We start from the raw sequence: 13,466 nt of genomic DNA, 5'->3' as shown, positions 1-13,466 counted from the left end.
CCATTGGACTGTGGAGCAGTGGAAACGCGTTCTCTGGAGTGATTAATCACGCTTCACCATCTGGCAGTCCGACGGATGAATCTGGGTTTGGCGGATGCCAGGAAAACCCTATCTGCCCGAATGCATAGTTCCAACTGTAAAGTTTGGTGGAGGAGGAATAATGGTCTGGGGCTGTTTTTCATGGTTCAGGCTAGGCCCCTTAGTTCCAGTGAAGGGAAATCTTAACGCTACAGCATACAATTACATTCTAGACGATTCTGTGCTTCCAACTTTGTGGCAACAGTTTAGGGAAGGCCCTTTCCTGTTTCAGCATGACAATGCCCCCGTGCACAAAGCGAGGTCCATACAGAAACGGTTTGTTGAGATCAGTGTGGAAGAACTTGACTGGCCTGCACACAGCCCTGACCTCAACCCCATTGAACACCTTTGGGATTAATTGAAACACCGACTGCAAGCCAGGCCTAATCGCCCAACATCAGCATCCAACCTCACTAATGCTCGTGGCTGAATGGAAGGAAGTCCCCGCAGCAATGTCAGGTATTGAGGCAAAATTAAATTTCACTTACAAAGGGGGAGGAGGAGAAGTGTACAGTATCATTAGTAGATCACAACAAGTGGTGGTCATGGAAAGAGACCAAAGGTCACTAGAGTATTGGCATAGCTGTGATGACATCTACACTGATTGGGTTGGTATTGAAGGAGGATCAATGCACAGAGAGCAAGCATTACCATGGCTGGAAGATTATTTGTTTACCGCAGGAGAGACAGTCACCAGTCCTGAATCACAGGACCCAGAAGGCCCAGAGAAATTGATTGGTTAAAGCAAATCTACAGATAACTTGGAGGGTACATACCTTGCCTTTAGAAAAGGCCTGTTTGGTTTCAGTACATCATCATACTAGAACAAAAAGGTAGAGCTTTAAAATGGGGATTTAACGTAAAAGAGAACAGCTTCAAAGTCAACCAAATACAGGAAACAGACATATTTCAGGAAGTTAAAGCAGACCCCCTTTCGTTGCGCAGTAATCCTCTGGGGATAAAGTTTAGAAGAGGAGAAGAGAGGGGGTTGAGGAAAGGGATGAGGTATTTCTTAGAAGAGCAAGAGTTTGTTGTTGCCAAGCCAGCGGGGGCCATGGCCAGCAGCAATGCAGCAGTAGCAGGACTACCACCACTAGCCATCTGCTCAGTGTCAGAGCACACTGCCAAACATGCACCCCCTTCACATTCTAGTCACTCACTGTACCCCATCCTCACAGACAAACACACACAGACAAAACCACCACCACCCTACTTCCTGAGAGCTCCAGGATGTGCATAGTGCAGCAAGGGTCATGTTCATTAGGGCATGCAATGGGAAACGTTCCAAAACATTTTTCAAGGGAAAACAAAAATGTGTGTTTCTTATTGAACAAGTCCAGGTAGTCCCACTCCTGTTGCAGTCCAATTTCTTCCAATTGTTGCCTAATGAACACGGCCCAGGTATCCCGTCTGGTCACTAGCTGTCCCAGAGCAGAGCAGGCACTAGGCAGAGCCTCCATGTGCATACCAAATGGCACCCTATTCCCTCTACTTTTGACTACTTTTGGGAGTGCAGGTAGCATAGTGGTTAGAGCATTGGGCCAGTAACCGAAAGGTCGCTGGTTCGAATACCTGAGCCGGCAAGGTGAAAAACCTATTGATGTGACCTTGAGCAAGGCACTTAACCCTAATTTTCTCCAGATGCACCATACTACTATGGCTGACCCTGTATAACAAAATTTCACTGCAACTTTCCGGTGTACAGTGCCTTCGGAAAGTATTCAGACCCCTTGATTTTTCCCACTTTGTTACGTTACAGCCTTATTCTAAAATTGATTAAATAAAAAAAAAAATTCAGCAATCTACACACAATACCCCATAATGACAAAGCGAAAAACTAGTTTTTAGAAATGTATTACAAATAAAAACTGAAATACCTTATTTACATAAGTATTCAGACCCTTTGCTATGTGGATGTCTCTACAACTTGATTGGAGTCCACCTGTGGTAAATTCAAATTGGACATGATTTGAAAAAGGTACACACCTGTCTATATAAAGGTCCCAAAGTTGACAGTGCATGTCAGAGCAAAAACCAAGCCATGAGGTCGAAGGAATTGTCCGTAGAGCTCCGAGACAGGATAGTGTCGAGGCACAGATCTGGGGAAAAAATGTCTGCAGCATTGAAGGTCCCGAAGAACACAGTGGCCTCCATCATTCTTAAATGGAAGAAGTTTGGAACCACTCTTCCTAGAGCTGGCCGCACGGCCAAACTGAGCAATCAGGGGAGAAGGGCCTTGGTCAGGGAGGTGACCAAGAACCCAATGGTCACCCTGACAGTGCTCCAGAGTTCCTCTGTGGAGATGGGAGAACCTTCCAGAAGGACAACCTTCTCTGCAGCACTCCACCAATCAGGCCTTTATGGTAGAGTGGCCAGATGGAAGCCACTCCTCAGTAAAAGGCACATGACAGCCCGCTTGGAGTTTGCCAAAAGGCACCTAAAGACTCTCAGACCATGAGAAACCAAGATTGAACTCTATTGCCTGAATGCCAAGCGTCACGTCTGGAGGAAACCTGGCACCATCCCTACGGTGAAACATGGTGGCGGCAGCATCAAGCTGTGGGGCTGTTTTTCAGTGGCAGGGACTGGGAGACTAGTCAGGATCGAGGGAAAGATGAACGGAGCAAAGTACAGAGAGATACTTGATGAAAACCTGCTACAGAGCGCACAGGACAGCATACTGGGGTGAAGGTTCACCTTCCAACAGGACAACGACCCTAAGCACACAGCCAAGACAACGCATGAGTGGCTTTGGGACAAGTCTCTGAATGTCCTTGAGTGGCCCAGCCAGAGCCCGGACTTGAACCCGATTGAACATCTCTGGAGAGACCTGAAAATAGCTGTGCAGCGACACTCCCCATCCAACCTGATAGAGCTTGAGAGGATCTGCAGAGAAGAATGGGAGAAACTCCCCAAATACAGGTATAGCAAGCTTGTAGCGTCATACCCAAGAAGACTCAATGCTGTAATTGCTGCCAAAGGTGCTTCAACAAAGTACTGAGTAAAGGGTCTGAATACTTATGTAAATGTGATATTTCAGTTTAATATTTTTAATAAATAAGCAAAAATGTCTAAAAACCTGTTTTTGCTTTGTCATTATGGGGTATTGTGTGTAGATTGATGAGGGAAAAATACAATATAATCAATTTTAGAACAAGGCTGTAACGTAACAAAATGTGTAAAAAGTCAAGGGGTCTAAATACTTTCCGAAGGCATTGTATGTGACAATAAAAAATGGGCCCTGATGAAAAGTAGTGCACTATATAGGAATAGGGTGTGATTTGGGATGCAGGCTCTGTGTCAACCACCCAGTACCAAGTTACAGCAGGATGGACAGATTAGGCAGCTTAACGCTCTTATGGCATTAGAACAGCGAGCGGCTCACCTCCTCTTCTCTGATTGGCCACCGCCAGGACTCCTGGGGAGGGTTTCGATTTCCATGGGGCTACTGGTGGAGGCTGAGGGAGCAGGGCTGACCACGGGAAGAGACCAGGGGCTTCTGATGTGGAGGGGCTGGGGGAGACACAGAGGGGCAGGGGTTAGGACACTGGACCATGGGTGGGAGTCCAAAGACCGGTTTCCCAGACACAGATTATGCCTCGTTCTAGTATAAAAAATAGAGATTCTCCATAGAAAGTGCTACCTAGTCCAATACCAGGCTTAATGTGTCTGGGAAACCAGCTCTTTGCCACTAGTGTCTGTCCAGTTCAAGAAGAGGAGCGCAACATACCTTAGCGTCTTTGTTGGGGTTCACTCCATTGTTTTGACTGGTAAAGAGAGGAGAGGTGGGAGAGGAGAGAGAGCATTAAAATCAACAGTCAATGGACATATTGTTTTTTTTTTAACAGTTTGACCTTTCAGCCTTAAGAGCTTATGTTGATATAACCCTGAAGCAAATCACATTTCACACTTTCCTTTCACTATAAGACATGGCTGCCATGTCAAGGCTGCTATGGAGGACCCATGCTTTTGGCATGCAATGTCACAGAGTGCTATGCCTTTGATTAATCACTCGTTGCCATGACAATCCACTTGAAGTGAGCATTATCAATCCCAGTCATGACATCATTGCTAATTAACTAACTATTACGTAATTGTCACATGATATAACCCTGATGCATGATAACATGAACATGACGAATGGTGAGAAGAGGATGTCAGGCTTATTGTATTCTATAATTAGGCCTACCCCTTCCCTCCATGACATTCGCCATTACTCATTCCCAAGTTTCTTTTAGGGGTAGATCAACTAACATTGCAGATAGATTGTGGCTTCTATCAATGTAATTGTCTGCGTCATTTCCAATCCCCCATATATTTGTTATTTGCGTAAATATATATTATTTTAAATATATTCTCCTTGATTATTTTCCCCTAACCCTACCACCACTCCCTAATTGGAGTAAACACTTAGGCTTCTACTTCCAGCTTATACATATACAGCGCATTCGGAAAGTTCAGACCCTTGACTTTTTCCAGATTTTGTTACGTTACAGCCTTATTCTAAAATTGATTAAATTGTTTAGTTTTTTCTCTCCCAATCTACACACAATACCCCATAATGACAAAGCAAAAAAAGGTTTATAGAAATGTTTGCATATTTATTTTTAAAAACTGAAATCTCATTTTCATAAGTATTCAGACCCTTTACTCAGTACTTTGTTGAAGCACCTTTGGCAGCGATTACAACCTCAAGTCTTCTTGGGTATGACACTACAAGCTTAGTACACCTATATTTGGGGAGCTCTCCCATTCTTCTCTGCAGATCCTCTCAAGCTCTGTCAGGTTGGATGGGGAGTGTCGCTGCACAGCTATTTTCAGGTCTCTCCAGAGATGTTCAATCGGGTTCAAGTCTGGGCTCTGGCTGGGCCACTCAAGGACATTCAGAGACTTGTCCCGAAACCACTCCTGAGTTGTCTTGGCTATGTGCTTAAGATCGTTGTCCTGTTGGAAGGTGAACCTTCGCCCCAGTCTGAGGTCTGGAGCAGGTTTTCATCAAGTATCTCTCTGTACTTTGCTCCGTTCATCTTTCCCTCGATCCTGACTAGTCTCCCAGTCCCTGCCGCTGAAAAACATCCCCACAGCATGATGCTACCGTCACCATGCTTCACCGTAGGGATGGTGCCAGGTTTCCTCCAGATGTGACGCTTGGCATTCAGGCCAAAGAGTTCAATCTTGGTTTCATCAGACCAGAGAATTTTGTTTCTCATGATCGGAGAGTCTTTAGGTGCCTTTTGGCAAACTCCAAGCGGGCTGTCATGTGCATTTTACTGAGGAGTGGCTTCCGTCTGGCCACTCTACCATAAAGGCCTGATTGGTGGAGTGCTGCAGAGATGGTTGTCCTTCTGGAAGGTTCTCCCATTTCCACAGAGGAACTCTATCAGAGTGACCATCAGGTTCTTGGTCACCCTTCTCCCTCGATTGCTCAGTTTGGCCGGGAGGCCAGCTCTAGGAAGAGTTTTGGTGGTTCCAAACTTCTTACATTTAAGAATGATGGAGGCCACTGTGTTCTTGGAGACCTTCAATGCTGCAGAATTTTTTTGTACCTTTCCCCAGATCTGTGCCTCGACACAATCCTGTCTCGGAGCTCTAGACAATTCCTTTGACCTCATGGCTTGGTTTTTGCTCTGACATGCACTGTCAACTGTGGGACCTTATATAGACAGGTGTGTGCTTTTCCAAATCATGTCCAATCAATTGAATTTACCACAGGTGGACTCCAATCAAGTTGTAGAAACATCTCAAGGATGATCAATGGAAACAGGATGCACCTGATCTCAATTTCGAGTCCCATAGCAAAGGGTCTGAATACTTATGTAAATAAGGTATTTCAGTTTTGTATTTTTTTATAAATTTGCAAACATTTCTGAAAACCTGTTTTTTCGCTTTGTCATTATGGGGCATTGTGTGTAGATTGATGAGGAAAAACATTAATTTAATCAATTTTAGAATAAGGCTGTAACGTAACAAAATGTGGAAAAAGTCAAGGGGTCTGAATACTTTCCGAAGGCACTGTATACATTTCATTCCCAAAGTTTTATTGCTGTTGCTATGTAAAAAGGTCACTACCTGAAAGAGCACAGAAGCACACACACAAATAACTCTTTGGAAGAAAACATAACGCACACTGATCACAGACAGTGTACAGAGAGCAATAACTTATTGTGGCAGACAGCACAGTGAGGACTGTGAGAACTCTGTGTGGTTGTGATGATAACCAGTACTCTCCTCCCCAGCACACAGGAGAGATAAAGACCCCCAACGGAAGGCAAGCCTGGAGGAGGTTACACACCAGAGGGGTACAGACTGTGTGTGACAAACTCTGATATAGTTTGTGTGCGCGCACGTCTCTCACTGTGTGTGTGTGTCATGTTTATCACACTGAGATGAGTCAAGTCTTACACACAACGACAGAGGAGAGATATCCATAATAAACAGCTAGAGGAAGAGATTACTCATGGATCACTAATCAGTGCCCATTCCAAACATTCAGTTCTGAAAAAATGTTTACTTACTCTTGGGGCTTGTTGGCTCCTGGGAAATAATACAAGAAAGAACATCAAAGTGAGTCAGGTATGATGTATAAGGGTCTTTCTATAAATAATGAGGCCAATGTGTGACACTGGGATAAAAATGTAATAATGCTTTGAAACATTTTGTGAATATGCAAATTGAATATATGCAAATTGCCCTCTACCTATACAACATAGGCCTAGGAACATGCATCCTTTAAGCAGGGTTCATGCAGACATTGGCAAGTCAAATTCAAGGACTTTCAGGGACATTTTCAAGCACTTAATTGTAATTTTCAAGGACCTCAATGTTATACAATTGTATAATTTATATAATTATACATATAGGGCCTCATATAGAACCTCCCCCCTTAAGCAAAAAGTGTCAAAAAAAGTAGGCCAATAACATTAAGAACAATTAGGTTTTTTGGCCTTGCCAATGCATTGATATTCATTATTACATTCTAAAATATCTGAAAATAATGTGGACATTGCCTGAATAAATAGATTGGATGCACTGTGATGTTTCTGTAGCCAATGTGGCCGACGCAGGCACACATAATAAAGCCATTAGTAACGGTAGCATTCATCTCACCGTCACTGTTTTTATCATGAGAAAGTGACAAAAAACTATATTTGTATGGAAAGCCAAGTTGAAGCCAACATTAAATGTTATCGTCCTCATAATAACCGCACGTGGTTTTATCTGAACACCCTTCAACTGAAGTGGCGGGAAAAAACCGAAAGTGGCCACATCTCTCACAAAAACTGATCATAAATAAATTCACTGATAATTATAAGGGAGCAGGAGAACTTATAAATTGGCTACAATAATTACAAGGACTTTCCAAGCAGTCCTGAGCTCCAAATTCAAGTAAGCTACTTCAAGCCCCTTTTTTTTTAATTGCAGGTGTAACATGGAAAACATGTATTTGTCATGTTATTTCATTACTAGATCATATTGTGAATAAGCCCACTAGGTAATGTAATTTGTTGTCATTATATCCAGAACTCATTGCAGACAACAGATGATCAACATTAATTGGCTAGGGATATTAGATCCAACATGGATCCAGGCACAACTGTCTTTGTAACGAATGAGACACAAACATATTTTGGACATTCCTCACTTAAACCAGTGCTATCACAAAATCTGTTTGTCACTTGACAGTCATTCGGAAAAATTGCTGGAACCCAAATGCGCATCCAACAAGTATCATGCATAATTATTGAAGAACCAAGTTAATGCCAGGATCTAGGTTAAGTATTAAGGTAAGGCGACTCTTTCAGTTAGAAGCATTCGATTTTGCAATCGCATATATCATTTTGGATTTGTGTGCCCATGAAAACTGTTTACACACCGTAACATAAGGAGACACGTACTTACGCTGTAATTCTGAGATCTCTATACAAAAAAACTGTCCGACAACTAGATCCAGGATTCTAACAAGGTCAATGTCTAATTTAACTGATGAATGCTTAATATATGGTATAACGACAACTTACACTGCCATAAATGTAAGGACAGAAAAGTACATGTTTTATGTCACACAATTTTGGACAAATCCATCCAGACACCAACTATGATAAAGGGTTAAACATAGGCTTTAAATCAACTCGTGAATTGTATTGAATCCCCTTATATATTAATGTAATGACATTAAGAAATTGGTTGATTATTATAAATGCCTTATCAACAGCTGTAACAAGTTGTCCAGTGTAGGAAATCCTCACTGGTACCCTAGTTTATAGAAAGACCCATAAGACCCATAAGCGATATATTACACTGTGTGTGTACTGTATAAATTGTGTATCCACCCACCCCGGTTCATCATGGTCCTCCTGGAGTAGCGTCTGCTGGGCCTCCTCTCAAACGATGCAGACCTCCTGGCTTTGTTGCCCTTGGTGGTCTGGTACTCAGTCTTCCCACTGGGGATAACAGGGTCATATTCGTTAGTACACACCGTAGCAAAATGGTTTACAATGGGAAATGTAAACAAGCATTTATTATTGGACAAGTTCAGGTAGTCCCCTCCCCATTTCTGCCCTTTTTATTCGGTTTCGTTCCTAGTGAATACAACCCAGAACAACACACAGGAAGGAGGAGGGGGAATGAGAGTGAAACCAACCAACCCACCACCAGGCAGGGAACAGTCAGGCAGTGAGTGCCCAGTGAAGACTGAAAACAGGCAGAGATAGGGAGGTTCAGACTGCCAGGACTGATTCAGATAATGACTGGAACTTGTGGAATCTGTTGGGGCTCAGATTCCACAAAGGGAAACTGTTTTAGTTAATTACTTAAACATATTGAAAATCCTTAGCTAGATCCAGCTGAAGAGAAAGCTTGTATTCAAACAGAGACAGACACCCTGAAAAGCTTTTGTTAAAATGAAAAGAGCTAGCGAGCCTTGGAAATTGACCACATGTAATTGTAATGGTTGTAATGAGAAAAAGAGGGTAAGAGTGTCTGACCTGGAGTCAGGTTCAGTTTGTGGAAGAGACTTCAGATAGAGAAACAAATAAAAGAGACTACATGAAAACACAAAGGCACAGGCAGCAAGTGATCAGATTCCTTAAAATCGCTGAGAATGGTTTAGGTTGATCCCAGAGTTTTGACTGGTCAGGCCACATGGTCAGGATGGAAACACACCTGGCAATATGGACTATAGCCAAGTGGTAGAGTGGAGCAGACAGAGAAGCAGTGTTGTTGTAACCACCGCTGGGGTACTCCAGAGAAAAGATAAACAGAGGGTGTACCAGTGCAGTGTGCCGTTACTTGTCCCCTCCCATCCTTCACCCCCAGCCCTCCCTCATACCCCCAGGGTGGCATTCAGTGCTCAACACCTCGACAAGGTGTTGGGATATGGGACTGACCCCTGCTGAACTCTGTAACCATCCAACTAGAAATACCCCACCTTGAAACAACAAGGCCCCAGAGAGAGCCTGCAGCTGCTGTTTCAGCAGTCCGAAGTTTACACTGCAGCAGGACAACTTATTATTACACAACGGGCCAAGTTGAATGTTGGAAGTTTAGCCAGTTTCACTAGGCACAGTCAGCTTAACGAGCGCATATGGTGGGTTGAGTCCTATTACAATTATAATCTGTGGATTTGTCTTATGTGCAAATTGTTGGAATTTTAATAAGCTGATGAAACATGCATTATAAAAATGAACTGGGGATTGAATTGTGTGGAGACTTGTGTAGTGTGGAGTGAATACTGTTAGTAGTATGCTAAGCAGAGTGTAGTGTACATATGCTGTTCAATAGCTACCTGTAGCGGAAGCGTGATCCCATGCGTATGAACCCGGAGCGTGCTGAGCCCTTCTGGACGGGGCCGCGGAGCCGGAAGAAGGCGTGGTGTTCCACAGCACACTTCCACAGGTGCTTACAGGCCTTGGGGTGGTCCATACGGAACACAAACGTGTGCTCCTGCTCTTTACCCTGAGACGGAGAGAGAGAAAGAGAGAGAGAGACAGACAGGAACATAGCATTAGCATAACTTTTCTATCAGTGTCACAGCAAGAGGAGACCGGGAGACAGAGGAAACGCATTGACATGAAGCAGTGGTAGGACTAGACAGTGGGATAATACATGCATGTTATAACTAACTAGGGCCTAATGTTTTTCCAGAATAAAAACTGGCCATAGGACAGCATATGCTGGCCAGGAAAAATATGTCTGGTTGTAGACATGTTTTAACTGGTCGGTTATGGATTCAGACAAGCTCATTGAACACAAATGTATTTTGCAATAAGAACGGGTTAGTACAGTATGTCTCCTTGGATGAACTTGACAATATAAAACAACCCTATTCCCTGTGATTCCAACCTTCATTTGAGTCAGTGCATGGCCAGGCAGAGAAGAAGCTGCTTGCAGTGCAGTTTCCAATAACTTGCTCATGAATGCAATTTTCCATCAGGCCTCGATGAGGCAAATTAAATCCCTTCTCGTGTCCTAATCAGTTATGCCAGCGTAGCAACTTTCTCAGCAGTGCTCTGTCCTTCTGCTAGCCAGCCCTATTCAGTGCTCTGTCCTTCTGCTAGCCAGCCCTATTCAGTGCTCTGTCCTGCTGCTAGCCAGCCCTATTCAGTGCTCTGTCCTGCTGCTAGCCAGCCCTATTCAGTGCTCTGTCCTGCTGCTAGCCAGCCCTATTCAGTGCTCTGTCCTGCTGCTAGCCAGCCCTATTCAGTGCTCTGTCCTGCTGCTAGCCAGCCCTATTCAGTGCTCTGTCCTGCTGCTAGCCAGCCCTATTCAGTGCTCTGTCCTGCTGCTAGCCAGCCCTATTCAGTGCTCTGTCCTGCTGCTAGCCAGCCCTATTCAGTGCTCTGTCCTGCTGCTAGCCAGCCCTATTCAGTGCTCTGTCCTGCTGCTAGCCAGCCCTATTCAGTGCTCTGTCCTGCTGCTAGCCAGCCCTATTCAGTGCTCTGTCCTGCTGCTAGCCAGCCCTATTCAGTGCTCTGTCCTGCTGCTAGCCAGCCCTATTCAGTGCTCTACTAACACTGCTTCATTAATTCAGACACAGGAACAGGGTACAGAGGATTAAGACGTGAAAACAAAGACCTCGGGAGATGAGAACCAGAATACCTTTGAGAGAGAGAAAGTGCAGTCCAGTGTCGGACACACACAGGATGTGCATAGGCTTAGCACACACACACAGACATGCACACACACACAGACATGCACACACACAGACATGCACACACACAGACCCCCACACATCCTCCATAGACATGCACACACACAGACCCCCACACACACAGACCCCCACACACACAGACCCCCACACATCCTCCATAGACATGCACACACATCAGAGATTAGTGAAATGTCCCAAAGTAAAGACACTGGCCACATTCCGATGGTGCAACACATTCCAAGTGGTCACCTGTCAGAATGGCTGAGCAGCAGTCCCCATCAACTACTAGTCATGATTTGAACTAGTCTACTGTCCCATTCCAACACTGTCTGTCTAGCCTTTCCTCTCTGAGGGGATTCCATCTACATACTGTACATGTTGCAACACTATAGCATAGTACGAGTCACATCCATGTAATATGTATTGTACGATTCCTTTGACTACTGCTTCAAATAAACCTCATTCAGTTCTTTCCCAAATCATTTGGGTTTGAGGTATAGCGTATAACTGCATCCACACAACAAATGACTTTAGATGTCTGAAAACATCTTGACAAGGTGAAGTATCTTTGACCATGGAGAGAACTCTCACTCCCAGGTGTTCAGCAGTGTGTAGGTGACAGACAGAAAGACAACCAGTGCCAAAGCCTTGTTAGCCTGTCTAGTGCCGGCCCAGCCAGGCGGGGGGTGTTTCCATGTTAACAGCTCTACAGCCTGGTTTAATGGAGTGCTAGGAGCTGCTGTAAGGGCTGTGGATGCCACAGATGCCTGAGGGAAAGAGCTTACGCTTTAATTAACTATCCCTGGAGATGAGCCAGCCCAGCCAGGCAGCCTCGGAGATAGACAAAACATATCGTCCTAGAGGTGTGTGGAAATTCAAGGATATTCCTCTGCTTCAGAACTGACCTAGGCTATACTAATCCCCATACACGCACACACATACCCTCACAGCTACGCAAACGTCCTAGTTCAGAGCACACATTAGCAGTCCTGCAGACAATGTTTCTTTTCTAAATGCCCTCCTCACACAGCTCTCCTTAGCTGCTAATGAGCACATCCTGATTCCTGGGTTGAGGCAGACAGCCAGCTGATTGCAAACGTCTACACTACATGGGCTGCTTCAGCTATTGCCTGCCTACCTCCCTCTGTCTCCCTCCTTACCCATATGTCTGTCTGCCTCCCTCCCTGCCTGCCTGCCAGTCTGCCTCCCTCCCTGCCAGTCTGCATCCTGCCAGTCTGTCTGCCTCCCTCCCTCCCTTCCTGCCTGCCTCCCTCCCTGCCAGCCAGTCTGCCTCCCTCCCTCCCTGCCTGCCAGTCTGCCTCCCTCCCTGCCTGCCAGTCTGCCAGCCTCCCTCCCTCCCTGCCTGCCAGTCTGCCTCCCTCCCTGCCTGCCAGCCAGTCTGCCTCCCTCCCTCCCTCCCTGCCTGCCAGTCTGCCTCCCTCCCTGCCTGCCTGCCAGTCTGCCAGCCTCCCTCCCTCCCTGCCTGCCAGTCTGCCTCCCTCCCTGCCTGCCAGCCAGTCTGCCTCCCTCCCTCCCTCCCTGCCTGCCAGTCTGCCTCCCTCCCTCCCTGCCTGCCAGTCTGCCTCCCTCCCTGCCTGCCTGCCAGTCTGCCTCCCTCCCTGCCTGCCAGCCAGTCTGCCTCCCTCCCTCCCTGCCAGCCAGTCTGCCTCCCTCCCTGCCTGCCTGCCAGTCTGCCTCCCTCCCTCCCTCCCTCCCTGCCTGCCAGTCTGCCTCCCTCCCTGCCTGCCAGCCTCCCTCCCTGCCAGTCTGCCTCCCTCCCTCCCTCCCTGTCAGTCTGCCTCCCTCCCTCCCTCCCTCCCTGCCTGCCTGCCTGCCAGTCTGCCAGCCTCCCTCCCTCCCTGCCTGCCAGTCTGCCTCCCTCCCTGCCTGCCAGCCAGTCTGCCTCCCTCCCTCCCTGCCTGCCTGCCAGTCTGCCTCCCTCCCTGCCTGCCTGCCAGTCTGCCTCCCTCCCTGCCTGCCTGCCAGTCTGCCTCCCTCCCTGCCTGCCTGCCAGTCTGCCTCCCTGCCTGCCAGCCAGTCTGCCTCCCTCCCTCCCTGCCAGCCAGTCTGCCTCCCTCCCTGCCTGCCAGCCTCCCTCCCTGCCAGTCTGCCTCCCTCCCTCCCTCCCTGCCTGCCAGTCTGCCTCCCTCCCTCCCTCCCTCCCTGCCTGCCAGTCTGCCTCCCTCCCTGCCTGCCAGCCTCCCTCCCTGCCAGTCTGCCTCCCTCCCTCCCTCCCTGC

At 46.6% G+C, this 13,466-nt stretch overlaps 1 protein-coding gene across 1 annotated transcript in view; it reads right to left on the bottom strand.

The window, feature by feature from the left end:
• The window catches only part of epb41l5 (erythrocyte membrane protein band 4.1 like 5), a 59,229-nt gene that overhangs the window by 28,343 nt on the left and 17,420 nt on the right, over positions 1 to 13,466 (bottom strand). The window contains exons 12-16 of the mRNA XM_084179291.1: positions 9,863 to 10,032; positions 8,413 to 8,519; positions 6,594 to 6,612; positions 3,809 to 3,845; positions 3,464 to 3,591 (exon numbers count right to left, since the gene is read on the bottom strand). Of these exons, the coding sequence (XP_084035417.1) occupies positions 3,464 to 3,591; positions 3,809 to 3,845; positions 6,594 to 6,612; positions 8,413 to 8,519; positions 9,863 to 10,032 (461 nt within the window). The remainder of the gene's footprint in view (positions 1 to 3,463; positions 3,592 to 3,808; positions 3,846 to 6,593; positions 6,613 to 8,412; positions 8,520 to 9,862; positions 10,033 to 13,466) is intronic.

Source organism: Coregonus lavaretus, assembly GCF_964263955.1.
Source record: "Coregonus lavaretus genome assembly, chromosome: 16".
Classification (NCBI taxonomy): Eukaryota; Metazoa; Chordata; class Actinopteri; order Salmoniformes; family Salmonidae; genus Coregonus; species Coregonus lavaretus.
This window is presented reverse-complemented; position numbering and strand designations above follow the sequence as displayed.